Source organism: Podarcis melisellensis (genome assembly GCF_964234715.1).
Source record: "Podarcis melisellensis genome assembly, chromosome: 11".
In the NCBI taxonomy this organism is placed as follows: Eukaryota; Metazoa; Chordata; class Lepidosauria; order Squamata; family Lacertidae; genus Podarcis; species Podarcis melisellensis.
The window spans coordinates 49,523,562-49,544,771 of record NC_138543.1 but is presented as its reverse complement, the minus strand read 5'-3'; the positions used below and the strand labels follow the sequence as shown (position 1 = coordinate 49,544,771).

The window sequence follows — 21,210 nt, the reverse complement described above, 5'->3', positions numbered from 1 at the left end:
GTGGTACCTCGGGTTACAGATGTTTCATGTTACATATGCTTCAGTTTACAGACTTCGCTAACCCAGAAATAGTACCTCGCGTTAAGAATTTTACCTCAGGATGAGAACAGAAATTGTGTGCCGGCGGCATGGTGGCAGTGGGAGGCCCCATTAGCTAAAGTGGTGCTTCAGGTTAAGAACAGTTTCAGGTTAAGAACGGACCTCCAGAACGCATTAAGTTCTTAACCCGAGGTACCACTGTATGTTGATAAACCAGAGAGAGGAGCTGAGGGAAGTCGGGGGGAGGGGAGGGGGTTATATTTGGGGGAGGAGGGAGGGAAAAATGGGGGGGTTAAGGATGATATGTTTTTTGATAAAATGCTATGTTGAAATTACTAATAATTTTTTTTTTAAAAAAAAGAGCTTGGCATACTGAATTGTTGCTAATAATTTCACTGAAGAAGATAATGACTGAAATCTGTATGCCATGTTCTCGAAGTTGCACTGATTAAATCTATAGGGGTTAACACTTCCTTTTACTTTACAGGATTTGTAATTAAATTGGGGACTATATACAAATCTTTTAATCTAAACATCATTTATTAGTTCTGGGGAAATTCATCTCTCTCCCCCCCCCCTCCAAATTCCATTCAGAAAGGGACACTCGGGTATTATTTGGACGTAATCAAAAACCATAGCAAGGAAGACTCAAATTGCCAAAAGTTCCCAAGGATAGTCGTCTCATTCGGTAAACAGCTGCCAATTAACCAGCTTTATTCTGTGCTGTGCCATTATTGTTTGTGTTGTTTTGCAGATTCATCGGCATATATAGCATATTGTAATCCTTTGATCTATTATGTAAACTTGTTAATAGACACTGGGTAAATAGGAAGGCGCCAGCCATCACACGGCCTTGCTAATGCAGTCCTTGGCTACTGTACCAAGGCCAATGTATTGGCAGATTTGCATTAGCATAGACACTGCTCATCCTGCACTAGATAATGGACTCAAAGGTTAAGAGCAAAGGATCGCAACAGCCCCGATCAGCGGAGCTTTTCTAGGGCTAATTACCTCTTCACTGCGCTGACTCTAATGTGACATGTTTATTGCCTTAACTAACAACTCATTAGCTTAGTTGATGTTTTTGTCAATATTAATTCGTTCATTTAAGCCAAGTCAAAGCTTAAACAAAGATGTCCAGACTGAGAAGTGGGCAGCAGAGTGACTTTTGTTTAGTTCATCTTTCCCCCCCTCTCTCTCCCCTTAGCTCAATTTAAACAAGATAAATGTTGACAAGAGAAATATTTAGAGTGTCTGCAGGTTGTAGGTGTTTACTAATGTGCTAGTGTTCAAGGGCCAAGGCGCTTTATTTAAATAAGGGGGGGAGAGGCTTAAATGATTTGAGAGCAGAATGTTTAATAAATTAAAACGCACACTTAATGGGTCTCTGGAAGAGCCATTTGAAAACAACTCTGGCCTCCAATAGGTTAAATTTGGGTCCCTGGGAAGATGTGCTGATTGGCCGGCAACCTCTCGGCTGCTAAATATGGCAGGCAGTTTGTTCAATAAACAAAAATAAGAAGCTGGGTTTTGAGAACTGCCTGTAGGAGGGGAAAAAAACATAAAAATCAATACTTTATCTCAACCACAGCAATAAGTAGCTAAATGAATGATATTAAAAAGAGCTACTGTATAATAGCATCGCAGTAATGATCAATTACATTTATCTAGGAAAGTTACTTGTTTAGCCCTCATTCACATTTTACTAATGGATGATTGCCGTAGTTCATTATTTCAGCGTCCTTCATTTGAAAAGGAAAATAATCCATTACAAGATTCATTATCACAATTTCAGTATGCATAATCTGGACGTGAAAATAACTATGGCAGAGGCTTTTTCCTTTTTTGTTTCATACGGGCTGCCCTGTGCTATTTTTCTAGAAAAAGAGGTGCTGGAATTCAACAGGAATGGCATTTGCGCCCACCTCAGAGGTGCTGGAACTGAGTTCCCGTGAGTTCCCCTTGGGGGGAAAAGCCCTGGGGCTGCCCTTGTGTTTTAAATAAAGGGGGGTGGGATGTGAGAGAGGAGACCGTATTAATTTTGCATTTAACAGGCTGGAAGCTGATGATGTAGCACAGTATGGATCGGAAGGCTCCCAGTCACTTCTCCTAATTGAATGTAGCTGTTAACTCCAGTGCAGTAAACATAAATGAAAATGTGGGGTTTATTGTGTTATCTGTAGAAAGCCATAAACGCTCAGAGTGCTTTTCACCTCCCTCTCCTTCGTAGGGATGGGGAACCAAAGCAATTGGTGCCCGTAAAGCTGCAAGAATGCAGGAGATCACCAGCGTAGGGCAGACGTAATGGCAATATACTGAAACGGTGACTGTGTGTTGTGGACGTCTGTTGTAAAACTGTGTGAGGTCATGGATAAATCAGGAAATTATTATTATTATATTTAAAAAATGGACTATTTGGACTGCCAGCAAGCCCCACCCGTAAAGTGAAAAGCAACAAAATGCCACAGAATATAATGTCCCGATTAAAAATAAAGAAATGTGGAAACGTTAGTGCCACACAGATATTTAAGCATAATCTTTAAAAGGCAGTCTAAATAGAAAGCAGCTCAGGTTTCTGAACTTTGGGAAAACATTGCTCTGGAAGCTGCCTAGTTTGGCTTATGTCCTTCTTTGGGTGAGAAAGAAGCTTTTTTACTTCCCTCTTCACCATGGGAAAATAAGGAAAAAGTTATAGCCATAAAAAAATATATTCTTATGATGGGTGAGCTTTGAAGGCATAGTAGCAAAAAATATTTACTAAATTTCAGATAAATAGGTCCAGGGGTTTTATTGTACTGGGTACCATTAAAATTTCCTTTTCCCTTTTCCCTTTCCCCTTTTCCCTTTCCCTTTCCTTTCCTTTCCTTTTTAAAGAACATCTGTAGCTCTCTCATTTTGACAGAAGTTTATGAAATTTGCAAATATGGTACCCACTTCTGAGGAGGATAAACCCTGACACATTTCAGTGGTTTTCATACAAATACTGTCTTTCCAGTTTTGGGGTGATTCTTTTTTTAACCAACTGACTTAATTTCCCCTAATTATTTTTTGTGGCAAATCTGTATAAAAATAGTGTACATGGGAGAGATGCCCGTGGCTAAGAAACTTGCCAAATTACAGACAAATCGGTCCAGGTTTTTGTGTGTGCAGATTTTGGAGGCAGAAATGTTTTGCTTCCCTCCCCGTGATTATGTGGGCAATAATTTTATTGTGAAAATGGGATATATTGTAGAGGTTCCTGAAGGAATGTAACCTGAAAATTTTGGAAGGAGGAGCACAGGGGCCAGGGAGTTGAGTTGTTATGTTCACTAACTGAAAAACTAAGAGACAAGGACAATAGAGACTTCAAAAAAGATTGGGAACCATTTATGTTGTACTTACATTGTAAAGAAGTCAACTCACTTGCAGGGTTTGATTAAACACTTACAATTAAGAAAACAAGTATCAAAGTTAAGATGCAACAATGGGTAAGATGTAACTTGGAAAAAAATGGTACAAAAAGAATAAGAATATAACAATATTTAATTAAAAGATGAAATGAAATTAAGGTTAAATGAAATTAAGGTAGAATAAGACGGGCAAGAGAAGCAAATATTTAAATAACCAGAAGAGGAAGCTGAGGGAAGTCATGGAGGGGTGGGGAGGGGATTGGAATCCTTATATTTTCTTTGAGATAATAATGATTGTGTTGAATATAAAATTGTAAAGCTCAATAAAATAGAATCAGTTTGATTCCCTCCCCCTCTTTCTTTTTCCTTTCTCCTCCTGTGAAGAGGCTGCATCCTAATGTTTTAATGTTGTATTTTAATCTTGTTTGTTTAAATTGTATTTCAATCAACTTGTTTTTATTATTGGTTGTTAGCCGCCCTGAGCCCGGTCTTGGCTGGGGAGGATGGGGTATAAATAAAAGTTATTGTTATTATTAAAACTATTTAAAAGGAAGAAGATGTTAAGTTCACTCAGTTGGCACCAAATGTGACAGCGCTATGGATCCCTTGGTAGAAATGACTTCTGCTTATGTCTACAACTGAAGACCTTTCCCACATCCAAGAAAGCCGCCCCGTGGTCTTCGGATGAGGGGCAATATGGGAATTTATTTTTTTAAAAAAATACGAGTTCCTTCTCCTGTAAATTTGTGGACAGTGGACAAATTGTGCAGCGTAAAATCCGGCCATTCTGTCTGACCCCAGCAGTGGTGGGAGAGCTTTGTTCACTTAGAAACACTTAAAATAAGTGGCCAGTCATTATTAATTCATCTGGCATTCTTTGTAATAACATAAATCTTAGTGAACTAATTTGGTTTTAAAGTGCTTATAATAAGGAATCTCCAGAGGTTGCAACCATAATTGAGCTACTAATTAATTGCAACGTTATTTTAATGTGGCATTCTTTTCTTCGCTTGACTCTTCATCCGAGGATGTCAGCAGCCGTTTTGGCAACCGTTTCTTCTTTATCTACACTCGGCTCTTTCGTGTATGTACGCACAGTATGGCGGAAGATTCTTTTTGTCCAGCATCGGTTTGGCGGTGTGGTCATAAAAGAGCCACTCCCACCTTCAAGCCAAAGCCAAGATCTACCATGTATGATCAGCGAAGAAAAGAGTTATAAGGAAGAAAGATCAGGTGTTGTAGGTTTCTCTAAACCAGCCCTGCGCTTTGCAAAATTGTAGCAAAAATTAAGGCCCACAGGTGAAGACTATGGCTGGGCAATACAGTGGTACCTTGGTTCTCAAACTTAATCCGTTCCGGAAGTCCGTTCCAAAATCAAAGCGTTCCAAAAGCAAGGCGTGCTTTCCCATAGAAAATAATGCAAAATTGATTAATCTGTTCCAGACTTTTTAAAAACAGCAATTTAACAAAAAAATTACTATCTAACGAGACCATTGATCCATTAAAGGAAAGCAATAAACAATGTACTGCAGTCAGACAATCCATCAGTAGCTGAACTGGGTTCCACACCGTCACAAAAACAAAACAAAAAGAGCCGCAAAAACAAAAATGTGAAATAAATAGCAAAAACAGACGTAACGCTCAAAACGGAAGTATGGCACTCAAATCGGAAGCGTAACACTCAAATGGGAGCACGTTCGGCTTCCAAAAAACCTTCGCAAACCGGAACACTTACTTCCGGATTAGCAGTGTTTGGGTTCCAAGTTGTTTGAGTACCAAGGTGTTTGACAACCACAGTACCACTGTATCTGGTTTTCAGCACTGTGGTATATCACCAGCTAAAAATCATGATATGCCAATGTATCATGATGTCTGGAATAAGGATGGGGCCACATAGAGTCATTGGCTGGCTTCACAGTTTTTCCTGCATCAGGATTTTTGCCTGTTCTTGTGACTCACGGCCGCCTGCATGAGGCTGGAGAGAGCTGAGCCAACAGAATTAAAAGGGGTTGCAGGAATCAAGAGAAGCATTGGCTGGCTTCACAGTTTTTCCCACATTGTAATTTTTGCATCACACACACATCATGATTAGCAATATATTGCCAGTTCAGTTTCATTGAACTTAGTGGCAGGGAAATAAGACTAGCTTCAGTCATTTATTTTAATGTACAGGCAGGTTGGCATGGATTTAAAGGTTAAAAACATCAACATGAACCTGTGTTGGATAAGCCATGAATGTGATATTAATTGTCAGGTATGCATGACCACGAATGAATACAATTCTCTAGGCGGCTTGTAAAATAAAAGCAAAGAATATGCAATATTTAAAATACAGAATGCAATAATTAAAACAACAAAGTAAAAACAACACAAAACTTTCCCTAGAAGAGGCAGAAAAATGTAATTTGCAGCTGAGTTCAAAACCAGTTAAAAAGAGCAAGATCAGGTCTTTCCCCCCAGCACTAAGTTCAGTGAAATTAACAGGCACTGGTGTGAGAGAGGTTTCTCTGATGACTTGGAATTCACTGCCAGCTGACACCCCTCCCTAATAAAGCACCACACACCTGGTCTTGAAGACCTACTTATTTTCACTGGCTTGTTCATTATTCTCAATTCTGCTATTTCAACTTTTGGGTTGATAGTCATGTAAAAAAAAAAAAGGTACAGTGGTGCCCCGCAAGACGAATGCCTCGCAAGACGAAAAACCCGCAAGACGAAAGGGTTTTTCGGTTTTTGCGACGCTTCGCTAGACGATTTTCCCTATGGGCTTGCATCGCAAGACGAAAGCCCATAGGGAAATCTTGGGGACCTTTTTTTAAATGCTGGCGGTGGGGAGCAAAGCCTTCCCCCCCCCCTCCGGACTTCAGAAGAGGTCCAGGAAGGCCGGCGGGGGCGAAAGGCTTTGCTCCCCACCGCCAGCATTTTAAAAGCGGTCCGGGATAGCAGGGAAGCGCTTCCCGCTATCCCGGACGGCTTTTGAAGGCAGGCAGGGGGGGGCAAAAGTCTTTCGCCCCCGCCGGCCTTCCTGGACCCTGCCTGCCTAACCGGGGGCTTTTAAATCGCCCCGGGACTGTCCGGGGCGATTTAAAAGCCCCCGGACGGCTTTTGAAGCCTCCCCCCGCCGCCCGGCTTCGGGGCATCGTCCCGATGCCGGGCGGTGGGGCAGGAACGCCTCCCCCAGCCGCCCGGCATCGGAACGATGTCCCGAAGCCGGGCGGCCGGGCGGGAAAGCCTCCCCCCGCCGCCCGGCTTCGGGGCATCGTCCCGATGCCGGGAAGTGGGGCAGGAACGCCTCCCCCAGCCGCCCGGCATCGGAACGATGTCCCGAAGCCGGGTGGCCGGGCGGGAAAGCCTCCCCCCGCCGCCCGGCTTCGGGGCATCGTCCCGATGCCGGGAAGTGGGGCAGGAACGCCTCCCCCAGCCGCCCGGCTTCGGGGCATCGTCCCGATGCCGGGCGGTGGGGCAGGAACGCCTCCCCCCGCCGCCCGGCATCGGGGCATCGTCCCGATGCCGGGCGGTGGGGCAGGAACGCCTCCCCCAGCCGCCCGGCATCGGAACGATGTCCCGAAGCCGGGCGGCCGGGCGGGAAAGCCTCCCCCCGCCGCCCGGCTTAGGGGCATCGTCCCGATGCCGGGCGGTGGGGCAGGAACGCCTCCCCCCGCCGCCCGGCATCGGGGCATCGTCCCGATGCCGGGCGGTGGGGCAGGAACGCCTCCCCCAGCCGCCCGGCATCGGAACGATGTCCCGAAGCCGGGCGGCCGGGCGGGAAAGCCTCGCCCCGCCGCCCGGCTTAGGGGCATCGTCCCGATGCCGGGCGGTGGGGCAGGAACGCCTCCCCCAGCCGCCCGGCTTCGGGGCATCGTCCCGATGCCGGGCGGTGGGGCAGGAACGCCTCCCCCAGCCGCCCGGCTTCGGGGCATCGTCCCGATGCCGGGCGGTGGGGCAGGAACGCCTCCCCCAGCCGCCCGGCTTCGGGGCATCGTTCCGATGCCGGGCGGTGGGGCAGGAACGCCTCCCCCCACCGCCCGGCATCGGAACGATGTCCCGAAGCCGGGCGGCCGGGCGGGAAAGCCTCCCCCCGCCGCCCGGCATCGGAACGATGTCCCGAGCCGAGCGGCGGGGCGAGAAAGCCTTTGTCCCCCCTGCCTGCCTTCCCAGGGGCTTTTAAATCGCCCCGGACAGCGGAGAAGTCCTCCGCTGTCCCGGGCGATTTTAAAATGCCGCCCGCCAGAAGAGGTCGGGGGAAGGCGTTTTCCATAGGAACGCATTAATTGATTTTCAATGCATTCCTATGGAAAACCGTGCATCGCAAGACGAAAAACTCGCAAGACGAAGAGACTTGCGGAACGAATTAATTTCGTCTTGCGAGGCACCACTGTATCTGGTTTTCTTTTCGATCTGCAAGCATATTTATTATTGCCTTTATTAATTAATTCTTTTCTATTTTATTATCATTTGAATTGCATTTTTATCTGTTGCTTTGAATAAGCTTTAGACAGGAAGGTGACCCATAAATATTATAAATTAATAACATAAACACATTTACATAAATCCTTTCTACGAATGTTCCACTTCTGAGTTTTCATTATAAGGTCAGGGCTTTGTACTGAGAGGGAGAATACTTGTAATTTTATTATAAATGGACAATGTAATTCAAATGGTTAAAACTTTATAATGGACATATGGAACCAAGGAACCAAGGAAGGGAATAGGGGGAAGTCAATCTATTTTGGTTTTGGTTTTATCTTTATTATTGTTTGTTCGTTTTTGTTATTGTTGGAAAATTAATAAAATGTTATAAAAAGGGATTTGTACTGAGAGGGAAACCTCTTAATCTGTCTGCCGTTGAAGAAGGAATTGGGGAAGCAGCGCCTCTGAGTCAGAAGTTGTGTTTTGAAGAAAATTAAGTGTGCGGCTGGGCAGCATATTCATCAGACACATTCATGGGGTTAAGATTTAAAGGCTTGCTAGGACATCTTCATCCCACTCCTGCGGCATTACTCACTAGAATTAAATCTCAGATTGCACCATTCATGCAGATTGAAAGCACTGCTAGTGGTTTCTCGGATGATGTCACCGGCATGTTGTTAAGGAGTCATTAAAGACCGTGCATGTATTCTCATTAAAGTCTTGCCTTCTCCCCCTTCCTCCACCGCTGCGTTGAAAGCTGATTAAAAAGCAGCAGACATTACGGCAAGAGCTGTTTTGTCTGTTTCGTTTGCTTGTTTTAAAGCTGGGTTTTGAATAGTGTTGGGCGACCAAGCAACAGGTTCCTTCCCTCACCTCATCTTTAGTTTTTCCAACCGTTCACCGGATATTCTCAAGAACACAGGTCTTCCAGAGTATGTGATTTTAGGGTGGAGTTGCTTGTTTGGGGAAAGAGGGGGCTTGGGAAAAGTAAACCTCAAGGAATTTGCCCCCGTCTTCCCTCTGCCTCTCCTCACCCCCCATTGACACACACACCCTTCTGAGGTGGGTTGGAGCTGGTGGTGAGAGATTGCTGGGAACAGGAGAGTGCTTACCTGATTCATCCTTAAGGGTTGGCCATCTTGAACATGCTCAGAAATGCATTTCTTACCAGAATCCGTAAGATTTGTAATTTCCCCCGTCCACACAATACCTCAAAACCACTGTCATGCTGCCTTAAACAGTCGTGGCCTTCTCCAAAGAGTCCTGGGAACTGTAGATTGTTAAGGATGCTGAAAGTTGTTAAGCTGCAATTCCCAGAATGGTTTAATGGTCAATCCCTCTTCCCAGAAGACTCTGGGAATTGTAGATCTCTTGGGGGTGGGCCTCTCTCGATCATAGTAATCTGTGTTTGATCTCTTTTTCCTGACTCTGGCTTTCTAATGTTTCTTGTGTGGCAGGCAAGGCTTTGACGTATCTTCTGCTGCAGCCTCCCAGCCCAAAACTTCCGCCACACAGCACCATCAGAAGAACTGCCATTGATCTCATAGGACGAGGGTTTACGGTATGGGAGCCTTATATGGATGTCTCTGCAGTGCTGATGGGCCTCTTGGAGCTCTGTGCTGACGCTGAGAAGCAACTTGCAAAGTATGTACTTCACCCAATAATTTGGGGCCTGTCGGGTGGTGAGGTGGTAGTAGTAACTGGTTTCGTTTCACGTGGTTTTGGTTGAGATATCCAATAACACCAAGGTCTAGGGGGGCCAGTTACACATTGCCAGAAAAGTGGGTTTGATTCACACATACACAGACTCACACACAAAAAAGAGGGTAGCAATTTGCATAAAATCAGCATATGGTAATTTATATAGAATTGTATAGTTGGAAGGGGTCCTGAGCACCAACTAGTCCCAACTCCCTGCAATGCAGGAATCTCAACGGAAGCATCCATGACAGGTAGCCACCCAACCTCTGCTTAAAAACCTCCCAAGGAAGGAAAGTTCACAATCTCCCGAGGCAAACTGTTCCAACTGTCCAACCACTCTTATTGTTCAGTTGGAATCTCCTTTCCAGTAACTTGAAGCTATTGGTTCAGGTCCTAGCTTTCAGAGCAGGAGAAGAAGAATAGTTTGGCTTTGATATCCCGCTTTATCACTACCCGAAGGAGTCTCAAAGCGGCTGACATTCTCCTTTCACTTCCTCCCCCACAACAAACACTCTGTGAGGTGAGTGGGGCTGAGAGACTTCAGAGAAGTGTGACTGGCCCAAGGTCACCCAGCAGCTGCATGTGGAGGAGCGGAGACGTGAACCCAGTTCACCAGATTACGAGTCCATCGCTCTTAACCACTACACCACACTGGCTCTCACCCTGGCTTACTCCATCTTCCATGCAACAGCCCTTTAGATATTTGTCGATGGCTACCATATCTCCTCTTTTCCAGGCTAAACTTCCAAGTTCCATCAACCGTTCCTCACAGGACTTGGTTTCCAGGCCCTTGATGTATAGGTGCAAATTTAGCAACAATTATTAGGATTTTAATAGGAATACCTTATGTCTCAGCATAGTGGGGAAGACACCGGGGCCTTGTGTGCCTGCCCCATCTAGTGACCAGGTGGTGCCCATTGTTGATGGGCAACATCAAAGCTCCTGCTCTTTTTATGGTTCAAACACATGTTCAAAATTAGTATGTTTTGTTGTGCACTTTCGACGTATTAGGTGTGATCTAGTGTGATCTCTTACGAAACCCGACACCCATCTTTCAAATATGGCTCCATACTACGTGTAAAATGGGAAAGAATCAATGCTTTTTATTCATGTATAGGCTTCCTTGCCTTTTCGTTAATCTCCAATCAATCTGCTTACGCTAAGACAAAAGTCCTCTTCAGGCAAGTACTTGAAGAGGATACATGTGGGAGACCAAGCTGGATTGTGACTGCTAGGTATGCAGTCACAATCACGCACCCATGTGCACACCAGTCGTGCCCCATGCCCGCCACACATTTGCCTTGCACATCTACATCTGTACGCATGTGTGGTTTCTTCGGTGTGAACAGCAACGTTGATTGTCCAGGGCTTCTGTCCGCATTCATATTGGAGTGAATCCATGGCCAGCAGGGAATGCAGCTGGTGTGTGCATTGATATCAAAAGAGCATTGCTAGTGGGCCGGATCCCACTCGCGTCATGTGCATGCCCTCTCCACGCATGTAAGATGCATGAAGAGGGTTGTATTCTCTCTTCCTCTTTTAATTTAGTACTAGGGCAGACTGGCAAGCGTAATATTACAGTAAATAAATATGAATAGCTAGTTCCATGCAGCAGTTCTAAAACTGATAATTCGGCCTTGTTGTGCAGGTTGAAGGAAATGACTTGGTGTACTTTTTATGACTTCCTTTAAAAAGTACACCATATTTTCTAAAAACTAAAACAAAAGCAAGGTTTTGATTATTATTTTATGTATCCAGATTACTTTAGGAAAGGGGGATCCACCTGCTGTAGTTTTTAAAGTATAGTAATGCCATATATGGGGACACAGGTGGCGCTGTGGGTTAAAGCCTCAGCGCCTAGGACTTGCTGATCGAAAGGTCGGCGGTTCGAATCCCTGCTGCGGGGTGCGCTCCCGCTGCTCGGTCCCAGCGCCTGCCAACCTAGCAGTTCGAAAGCACCTCCGGGTGCAAGTAGATAAATAGGGACCGCTTACCAGCGGGAAGGTAAACGGCGTTTCCGTGTGCAGCTCTGGCTCGCCAGAGCAGCGATGTCACACTGGCCATGTGACCCGGAAGTGTCTCCGGACAGCGCTGGCCCCTGGCCTCTTAAGTGAGATGGGCGCACAACCCCAGAGTCTGTCAAGACTGGCCCGTACGGGCAGGGGTACCTTTACCTTTACCTTTAATGCCATATATATATATATATATATATATATATATATATATATATATATATATATATATATATGCTTGCAATCTTCTTGGGTGTGTGGCTTTTGTTTTGTTTTTTCCTTGCCTAGGTAAAAAATATTTCAAGGCAACCTTTTTCTATAGACAGATGATAGATATAGATAGATAGATAGATAGATAGATAGATAGATAGATAGATAGATGATAGATAGATGATAGATAGATGGATAGATAGATAGATAGATAGATAGATAGATAGATAGATAGATAGATAGATGTGGGGGAAATTCCTAAAATGTACGCTGTGCTCAATCTCAAATTCTTCAGTTCAAATAGATAGAAAATGCAGTCAATTAAAATGATATCGGATCATCTGTATAAATGTTTTGAGTTTCATTGCTTAAGACTTGTTTATTTCATGGAAATATGTGAACAAGTTATATCTTACAAACAGATGTATCTGATAAATCCTTGGAGTAAAGGCAATCAATATAACCATGTACTTTTTTTTAAAAAAAAAAAAGGGAGGTGGGAATATAGCGGCAGTGGGTGTTTTCATTGTGAGCACAACCTTTCCTTGTAGGATGAAATATAAAAATATTGTTCAGCTATTAGGATGGTCAAGTGCTTTAATTCATAGCTGCTTTCAGCTGCCTCTTAAAACCCACAGGGACATTTTCCTGCACTATTGGACAGGATTGTATTCTCTTATATAGATACATGCCTGCTTTTGTAAAAAGCGTTGATAATTGCTCTTCCTCTCACATCCTCCGTGATGAAAAAGCACGATCTCTGATTACTGTTTTGTTGGCCAGTTAAAATTGTACTTTAACTTGAAAAAAATCAACACATTTGGGTGTTCACTTCTTCCCTAGCACAACATAAGTTTGCCAGGCAATTCTTGTTATTCTAGGCAGAAGGCCAGAACAACAACAACAAAAATGACAACAAACTACAGACTTGCATTTTAAAAAATTACATTTCATTCCAGTATATACTTGGTTAATCATTTTAACTTACAAACTTTGATTTAGTTGCCTTGATTTTTATAAGCAACTAAAGCAGAACATGCCAGATCTCTAGACACAAATAGATTTATGCCACTTAATAGAACCAAAGTGTTCCAAAATCACAAACTATAACAACATGTAGGTGTAAGCCTACTATTGCTCCTTGCTATTTAAAAATTATAAGAAAACTTTGTTCAGAGCTGACCATTTGTTAATTTTTGCTTCCGATGCAAAGTCTGTTCAGCAAACTTTTTCTTTAATCCCTTTGTTTGATGCTTGTAGCACAATGTCACCATTCTTTCTGATAGCAATATTTTTATTAGTATTACTATTAAGAATATTTAATGCCTCTACCCTCTGTCTTCTGCTTGGTGAGTACTCAGAGCAGCTTACAAAAACAGAAATAATACAATAAATAATGATGTATAATACATAAACCACATAATTTTTAAAAAAGAACTTGCTAAAAGCAGAAATCATTTTAAAAACAGAAGTTAAGTAGCAGACTATATTTTGGTTGGGGAAAAGAACAATCCGGTATTACCCTCTAGTTCTGCTGCAATGTTAGCAATTCATGTGCCTTGCCTAAAGAAAAAGACAATAAAGTCATCTCTGTGACAAGAATGTGTTTTGATCTGTGCACTCCTAGCTCAAAAATTATATTCTGAGGCATGTTCAAGCATCTGAGAATATAAATGTCATGGATGAGACAACACAACACACTCTTGCACGTATGAGAACGACAGTTGCACAGTTTTCTCTCAAGCTCTCAGTATACTTTCCCCCTCTCATACTGCTGATGAATTTTCCATGCATTCATTTTAATTATTTATAGAGCAGATAACAGGCAAAAAGAAGAAGATTGAAAAAACTGCATTTCTGCCTGCAGCCTTGGCACTGCAGCTTGCCATGAAAAGAAATTTAGATGTGCCATGGTAGAAATCGGGATTTCTTTGTGTACCCCACAGAATCGTTTTGCAGCATACACAACTGATAGTACTTACTCTATAGCATATGTGTAGAATCCTTCAATAAGTCTCCAGTAATTCCAGCTGGTTTCAATGTTTCAACGATTTAGCTGTTTCTTTTTCTTTTAAATTTAGATTATCACTGCACAAAAAGCCTTTAATTTCATCTTTTGAACAGGAATAAACTGTTATTACACATTCTATTAAAAAGTCATTTATATGAATGTGAAAGATATAAGGTTTAATTCTGATCCTTCCATGCACTTGGTACTGTGTTTACATTAAACTGTTTCTTTTTACACACACACACACAAACAAACAAACAAACAAACACACACATATGCACAACATCTCTCCTATCATTTTGAAATCAACAATTTTTCTTCAATTCTTTAATTATATTACTGTTAGAATAGTAATACCTACACTTTCCTTGCATTAAGTTTTTCTTTATATAAAAATCCTGTTCAATATCATGTGATTGAGGTAGATTACCATGTCAACGAAACAGACCTGCACAATTGCTTGCCTTATATGAATATCCCAAGTCATCATTCTGAGTCATCAAATGACTTGGACTTTTTGTGTACATAGTGCAGAGATGAATATTCAGAGCAACCTTTTCAGTGCGTTTTCTGGCAAAGTGAAAGAGGTAATGGATATAAAGTGCTGGTACCAGCTTGAAATGTTTTAAGTAAAATCTTCTTGTCTCTTTGGGGAGTAGGTATGTTTCTGTCTGTATCTTTAAATACAGCTTTCATGAAGACCATTTATAGTTTTTGCTGTTGTTATTGTTGTTATTATTATTATTAAGGATTCTATTTTCAGCTTCCTAGCGCATCTCTAGCTGTCATAAAGATTAGTATTGCTCCCTGTATACAGAGCTGCTGAATAAATGAATGTATCAGCATGTAGCCTTGAGGAGACCAATGCAATTTTCATCATGATAAATTGCATAATAAGCGAGAAAGTGTTTGCTTATTAATCCATAACAAGATTTAGATTGAAAACGGCCTGTTACATCCGTGACAGGTACAGTACTGGCTTGCAGAAGGACTTAAGATGGAAAGAAATGGAGCAACAAAGTGTGCAGGGGGTTAAGTGCGCATCTTACCCTCCCGGTGCCCTGCTGAGCTGCCCCTTTTTTGTGCCTGATTTACCGTGCACAACAATAAGAGCGCACAGCTGCCTCGCTTCTGTCTGTGATGTTAAGCATGGTTTATAAAGGAGCTTTTATGTCGAGCGTGTGGTTCCGAGGGGGTGGGGGGGAAGGGGGGAAACCACTCCGCATTTATTGACAAAGAAAAACACACGCGGTGTTTATCTTTTTGTGTGTTCGGTGCGCATCTGTGTGTGCGTGCACACTGAATAAAACACATCGCCGAAGCTGCAGTATTCTGCCGAGCTTTGAATTTTCTCCTGCGCGAGGTCTAAACCCATCTCGCTCCCCCTGCCATCTTGTGCCTCTCACCTCCCTCCCCCCCCCACACACCCCGAAAAAAAGAGAGAGATTAGACTGTGCAAGATATGTTGAGTGGAACTGCACAAGAGGATTAAGAGTATTTTTCTAGCATTAATTAGGCTTTGATTTCTAGGCTTGGACATCTGTAGGGATCTTTGTTGCCCATAATTTTCCTCCTTTGAATTATAAGCTGCAGTTTGATTCAGATTACTCTGTACAGTTTGTTCTTGCACACTTTTGTATAATTAAGCACCGGCTTTTAATTTGGTTTTTTTTTAAGTGGTGGGTTTTTTGTGTTTTTTTGAGGGGGTGCAATTTATCAGTACCGTTCCTGCATAGCTCCCATCCATTTTGACGGAAATTGCATCGAAGCAGACCTTGGTGGCAGTGAGAGCCCTTTCTATCTTCAGGCTGCATTAATCGATGATGGCAAGCAACATATAGACTCCGGTCGTACAAAAAATATATATAAGGAAAAATATATCTGATTGTGAGTGAGAACCTGGGAGCCAGTGGAGAGATTGCAGGATATGAACATCAGATACCAAGGCTTAGATATCTTCTACCCAAGAAATTCATGAAGGGCTCGTTTGTCCTTCTGAGTTGATTATTTTTTTGGGGGGGGGAGAGAAATTAGTGATTTCCTCGTAATAAACAGAAAGTTATACAACCCCGTTGCCCAGCAATAAAATGTTTGTGCCTGTTATGGCGCCATCCTACACGTGTATTCAGAAATAAGCTGTATTGAGGTCAGGGGGCTTACTCCTGGGTAAGTGGGGCTACAGCCTTTGTGCCTCTGAATTGCTAGCATCAGAAATATATGAACTGGAGTTATTCTTTTAAATTCACAAGTGTTTACATACTTATGAACAAGTTGTTTACAAATTAAGTATCTTGTGTGTTGAGACAAATGTGTATATGCTTTGGGTTGTGCCACTGGGTGGTTTTTTAGGGTGGTTAAAAGGAATGTTTCTACCCTTTTATCATCTTGAAGTGACCTTATGAAAACCCTTTTGGCCATAGTGTTTCTAAGTCTTAGTTGTTTTCATATTTTTCAACTAAAAAGAAAGAATCCCCCGTCCCCCAAAATCCCCACCTTTGTGCCCTTGAAGTACTGTAACCTACTTGTTAACTATATTGGTTGCAATGAGGGGGGGGACTTCAGTGTGAAAATACTAATAAGTTAAAGGTTGAGATTATAGCTTCATTGATTGAGCTGGGGCAGAGGACAACACATGCCATTTAACTATATCATCTATCTATCTATATATCTATCATCTATCATCTATCTATCTATCTATCTATCTATCATCTATCTATCTATCTATCTATCTATCTATCTATCTATTTGCTGACTTTATGTCCCACCCTAGGGTGCCAAACAGTCCAAAAACAATTGCATTTAAAAACATTCTCGAAAAAAGTTACAATTAAAACCATTACTCCGCCCAGGGATCTTAGAGTTGCAACAAACAGAGTTTCTCGCCCACCAAAATTTCTAGGGAAATAGGAATGTTTTCGGATTTCTCCTTAAAGTGAGCCCTGATGTCGACAGACACACCTGAATAGGGATGGCATTTGAAAAACTGGGAGCCACCACTGAAAATACCCTGTCACACCTGCAGATTGTAGGGTCTGGGTAGTCGATATTGGGGGCAATGCTCTTTTCGGTATTCAGGTTCCAAACCATTTAGGGCAGGCATAGGCAAACTCCGGCCCTCCAGATGTTTTGGGACCACAACTCCCATCATCCTTAGCTAACAGGACCAGTGATCAGGGATGATGGGAATTGTAGTTCCAAAGCATCTGGAGAACCGGACTTTGCCTATGCCTGATTTAGGGCTTTATATAGTAGTGCTGGGACGTGGGTGCCGTTGTGGGTTAACCACAGAGCCTACGGCTTGCCAATCAGAAGATCGGCAGTTCGAATCCTCATGACGGGGTGAGCTCCCGCTGCGCGGTCCCTGCTCCTGCCAACCTAGCAGTTGCTCTGGTTCACCAGAAGCGGCTTAGTCATGCTGGCCACATGACTCGGAAGCTGTACGCCGGCTCCCTCGGCCAGTAAAGCGAGATGAGCACCACAACCCCAGAGTCGGCCATGACTGGACCTAACGGTCAGGGGTCCCTTTACCTTTACCTTATACTAGTGCTAACACCTTGAATTGGTCCTGATAGCTCACTAGCAGCCAGTGCAGTGCTTTCAGGACCTGTGCAAAGGCAGGCATTTTAGCAGGGTGTCTTAAAGCTACAAAGTGCTCATTGCAGTAGCCTCCACCCCTTCCTTTGATGTGGAGGCATCAAAAACCGGCATCCACTTCCTCTTGGAAGGTTATTCTTCTATGTTGTTATGGAAGCTCGACTGTGCTATACTCCTCAGCAGAAGTTCCCAACCCACTCGGAACTCGTCAACCTAAGCCTACAATATGGGACACATTTGAATTATTTGGCATGTATTTATCCATCTTCTGTCTTGCTTTTTCAGTGCTAGGAAATGTTCCATTGAAAGACAAATAATGGTTGTACAAAAGGGAGTTTGGTGGCGGCAGCTCACCCTGAAGAACTGAGAAATTGTGCCTGCTATATTCTTTGCAACAATAAAGGAACCCCGGCTATTTTTTGCATTTCGACACCACTCCTCTGCTTTTTATTTCTTTCTATACAATCCTTTCTGTGCTGGTCCAGGGGGGAGGTTACCGTGGGGCGAGGTCCAGGACCTGAGTTGAGGGTCGGCAGACAATCCTCCTCGGGTGAAGTGGGGTACACAGCGAGACGCCGGGCAACGACAGGAACTCTGGGGGAAACAGGACTAGATGCTGGCCGAAACCGTTCTTCAACGACGTTGCTCCCGCAACCTGGGACCGGGTTGACTGGCCTTTAGCTTCTCTGAGGCCAGGGGCAGTCCCGGCCCCCTGCCTCTCCTGGCCTTAAGGCGAGCACTCCTTCTGGGAGAAACCAGTTCCCTTCGCCTCTCTGCCCTGAGCCTCTGCAGTTCAGGAGAGGCTGAAGGGTTACTGGACCCAGGCGGAGACTCACCTGTAGGCACTGAGTCCTCAACCACCTCCGGAGCCAGAGTGGATTCACCTGGTGCCTGCTCCTGAGGATCCGGCACAGGTGCAGGTGCTTCAGAATCAAGGCCCTGCCCCAGTTCAGCCGGCCCTGGAGGCGGGGACTCCTGTGCAGGCTGAGATTCCTCCGGTTCAGCCTCTGAATCGGATTCCCAGGCCATCACACTTTCTTTAAATGGTGCTGGCATCACTGGTGTGATCTCTCTTACATCAGGGTGTGTCTCACTTGTGGATCTGAATCACGAGCTGACCAAGTGCTCTGTTGCAGGCGTGAGGAACCTGTGGTATTGCTGGACTCAACTCTCATCAGCCCCAGCTTACACAGCCAATGGTCAGGGATCCTAGGAGTTGTAGTACAGCAACATCTGTTGGGCCACAGGTTTGCCACCCATGCTCTGTAGTAGAGCTTTCCGAACTTTTCATGTTGGTGACACACTTTATAGACACGCATCATTTCGTGACACAGTAATTCAGTTTTACTTTCAAACCAGAGGTTAAACTGACCCCTTTCCAGTCCAGGAGGAGCATGGGGAGCGTTCTCGCGACACACCTAATCACTGCAGCCAACACACTGTTGTGTCGTGACACACAGTTTGGAAAGCTCTGCTCTATAGGCTTGACAATTAAAGCAAGGTCCAGTTCACTCCAGAGCTGTTAAAAGTTTACTCTTACAAAAGAAAAAAAAGAGGGTTGCATGCGTGTTAGGGGAATATGCTGAATATCTAAACTGGAACATTCTCTTCCTCTTCATTAAATATCTTCAGTATTCAGCTAACTCATTCATTCAATCAGCACAAGGAATTTTGGCTGTTCAATGGACCTTCCCTTCCCTCTCCTCTTCCTACACACCTTAAATCTGTTCTGGGACAGATCTGGGGGAGGCTTCATGGTGAGAAGGGTGGCTCCATTGCACAAGTGGAAATCCTTGTGCTAAAGGAACGAATGCATTGGATACCACCCTTTTCTTAGTTATTCTATATGGTGAAGCATTCTAATATCTTTGTAACTGTTAGATATTATGGAATTGAGTGTTCTAGTATCATAGCATTAACACCAATAGCAATATCATAGAAACATAGGGAGCTGTTTTATCCATCCAGCCCACAATAGTCTACTATAACCAGAAGTGGCTCTCCAGAGTCTCCAGCAGAGAAGGTTCTCATACTTGCTGCCTGGTCTTCATAGCTGGAGATTCAAAAAAACTGAACCTAAGATCTTTTGCAATGCGTGTCCTGTCGCACCAAGCTTTGGCCAAGTCCCTCCCCAATCAACATCCTATTTATGCTACAGATTTCTTTTAACAGTAACACCCATAAAGGTAAAGGACGTGGGTGGCGCTGTGGGTTAAACCACAGAGCCTAGGACTTGCCGATCAGAAGGTCAGTGGTTCGAATCCCCGCAACGGGGTGAGCTCCCGTTGCTCGGTCCCTGCTCCTGCCAACCTAGCAGTAACACCCATTGTTGTTGTTTAGTCGTTTAGTCGTGTCCGACTCTTCGTGACCCCATGGACCAGAGAACGCCAGGCACCTCTGTCCTCCACTGCCTCCCGCAGTTTGGTCAAACTCATGCTGGTAACCTCGAAAACACTATCCAACCATCTCGTCCTCTGCCGTCCCCTTCTCCTTGTGCCCTCCATCTTTCCCAACATCAGGGTCTTCTCCAGGGAGTCTTCTCTTCTCATGAGGTGGCCAAAGTACTGGAGCCTCAGCTTCACAATCTGTCCTTCCAGTGAGCACTCAGGGTTGATTTCCTTCAGTATGGAGAGGTTTGATCTTCTTGCAGTCCATGGGACTCTCAAAAGTCTCCTCCAGCACCATACCATTTTATAACACCCATAGCATTTTATAAATATGGCTTCTTGCATAACAGCAATCTGTGTGTAGGTGGGAGTGGTAGGCAGCCCCCCTCGTAGTGTTAATGATGTGGAAGAGTAAACTCCTCAATAAAATATTAAGCACTGGGACCAGTCTGGCTCTTCCTTGCCCATCTTAGCTTTGCATCTGCCTCTATTTTGGTCTTCTGACTTGGTGCAGTGTGCCTGTTCCTTCATGCACATTTCTTGGTCTGACAGACCAGCTGGCCCAGCTATAGGAAGAGGTTAATCTCTGGCCACATACTAACACTACAGAGTGTCATTAATGAATTAACAAGGAGCCTGTTGCTTTTCGGGGGGGGGATCCATGCTTTGCTCAACAGGAGGAGGGAGAGTGCTGTTGGCAGAAACACATACAGATCTTTCTTAGGACAGAAATTCTTAGGACTTTGCATGTTACCTTTTTAATACAGCTGGCTCTTTCCAGGGCTGCACTCAGAAGGTTCATAAGTACAACATTTTGCAAGTTTATCCAGTGGCAGCAAGGGAAAATTGGTGTAATGGAAGCAGCGAGTATGCAAGTCGGAGCCCTGCTCATGATGGCCAGGCCATTAACTGGGCCTGTTTCATTGTATTATATAGTATCTGCTTGTCAGCAGATAATAAAGTACTAGTTACTTAATGGAGTCCAGGTAGTTTTACAAATATTACATAGATAAAGCAGAAATTCCCAAACGGAGATTATCTCCCCCCCTTGACAAGGGAGCCTACCAAAACTGCAAAGTACCCTGTATCAAACCACAATTGGCTTAGGTTTGTGTTCTCCCGCTCTGTCAGGGGTGTCAACTTGAATAAAATATTGTGGGGGCCAGGTAAACACCACCCCACATAGTCGATCACACATACCATTTTAATGGGAATGCCTATCAACTTTGTGGGGGCCCAGCCCCCTCAAATATTTTATTGTGGGGGCCAGAGCCCCCAGGAGTTGGCTCCTGTTTTCTCTACATTGCTCTCTATTCCACATAGATTTAGGTTGAGAAATATTGTTAAGTGCTATACTGAGGATGAAGAAAGCTGATACTTAACTTTAACTGTTCCAAATATCTTACTCAGAGCTGGCTCTCCAGGTTACTACACCCATTAACTATATTTTCAAATGT

General features: G+C 44.0%; 1 protein-coding gene across 4 annotated transcripts in view; it reads left to right on the top strand.

The window, feature by feature from the left end:
• WDR7 (WD repeat domain 7) overlaps nt 1-21,210 on the top strand; it is a 216,620-nt gene that overhangs the window by 132,171 nt on the left and 63,239 nt on the right. For all 4 annotated transcript variants that reach the window (XM_081929554.1, XM_081929553.1, XM_081929556.1 and 1 more), the window contains one exon: nt 9,296-9,482. In XM_081929554.1, the coding sequence (XP_081785680.1) occupies nt 9,296-9,482 (187 nt within the window). The remainder of the gene's footprint in view (nt 1-9,295; nt 9,483-21,210) is intronic.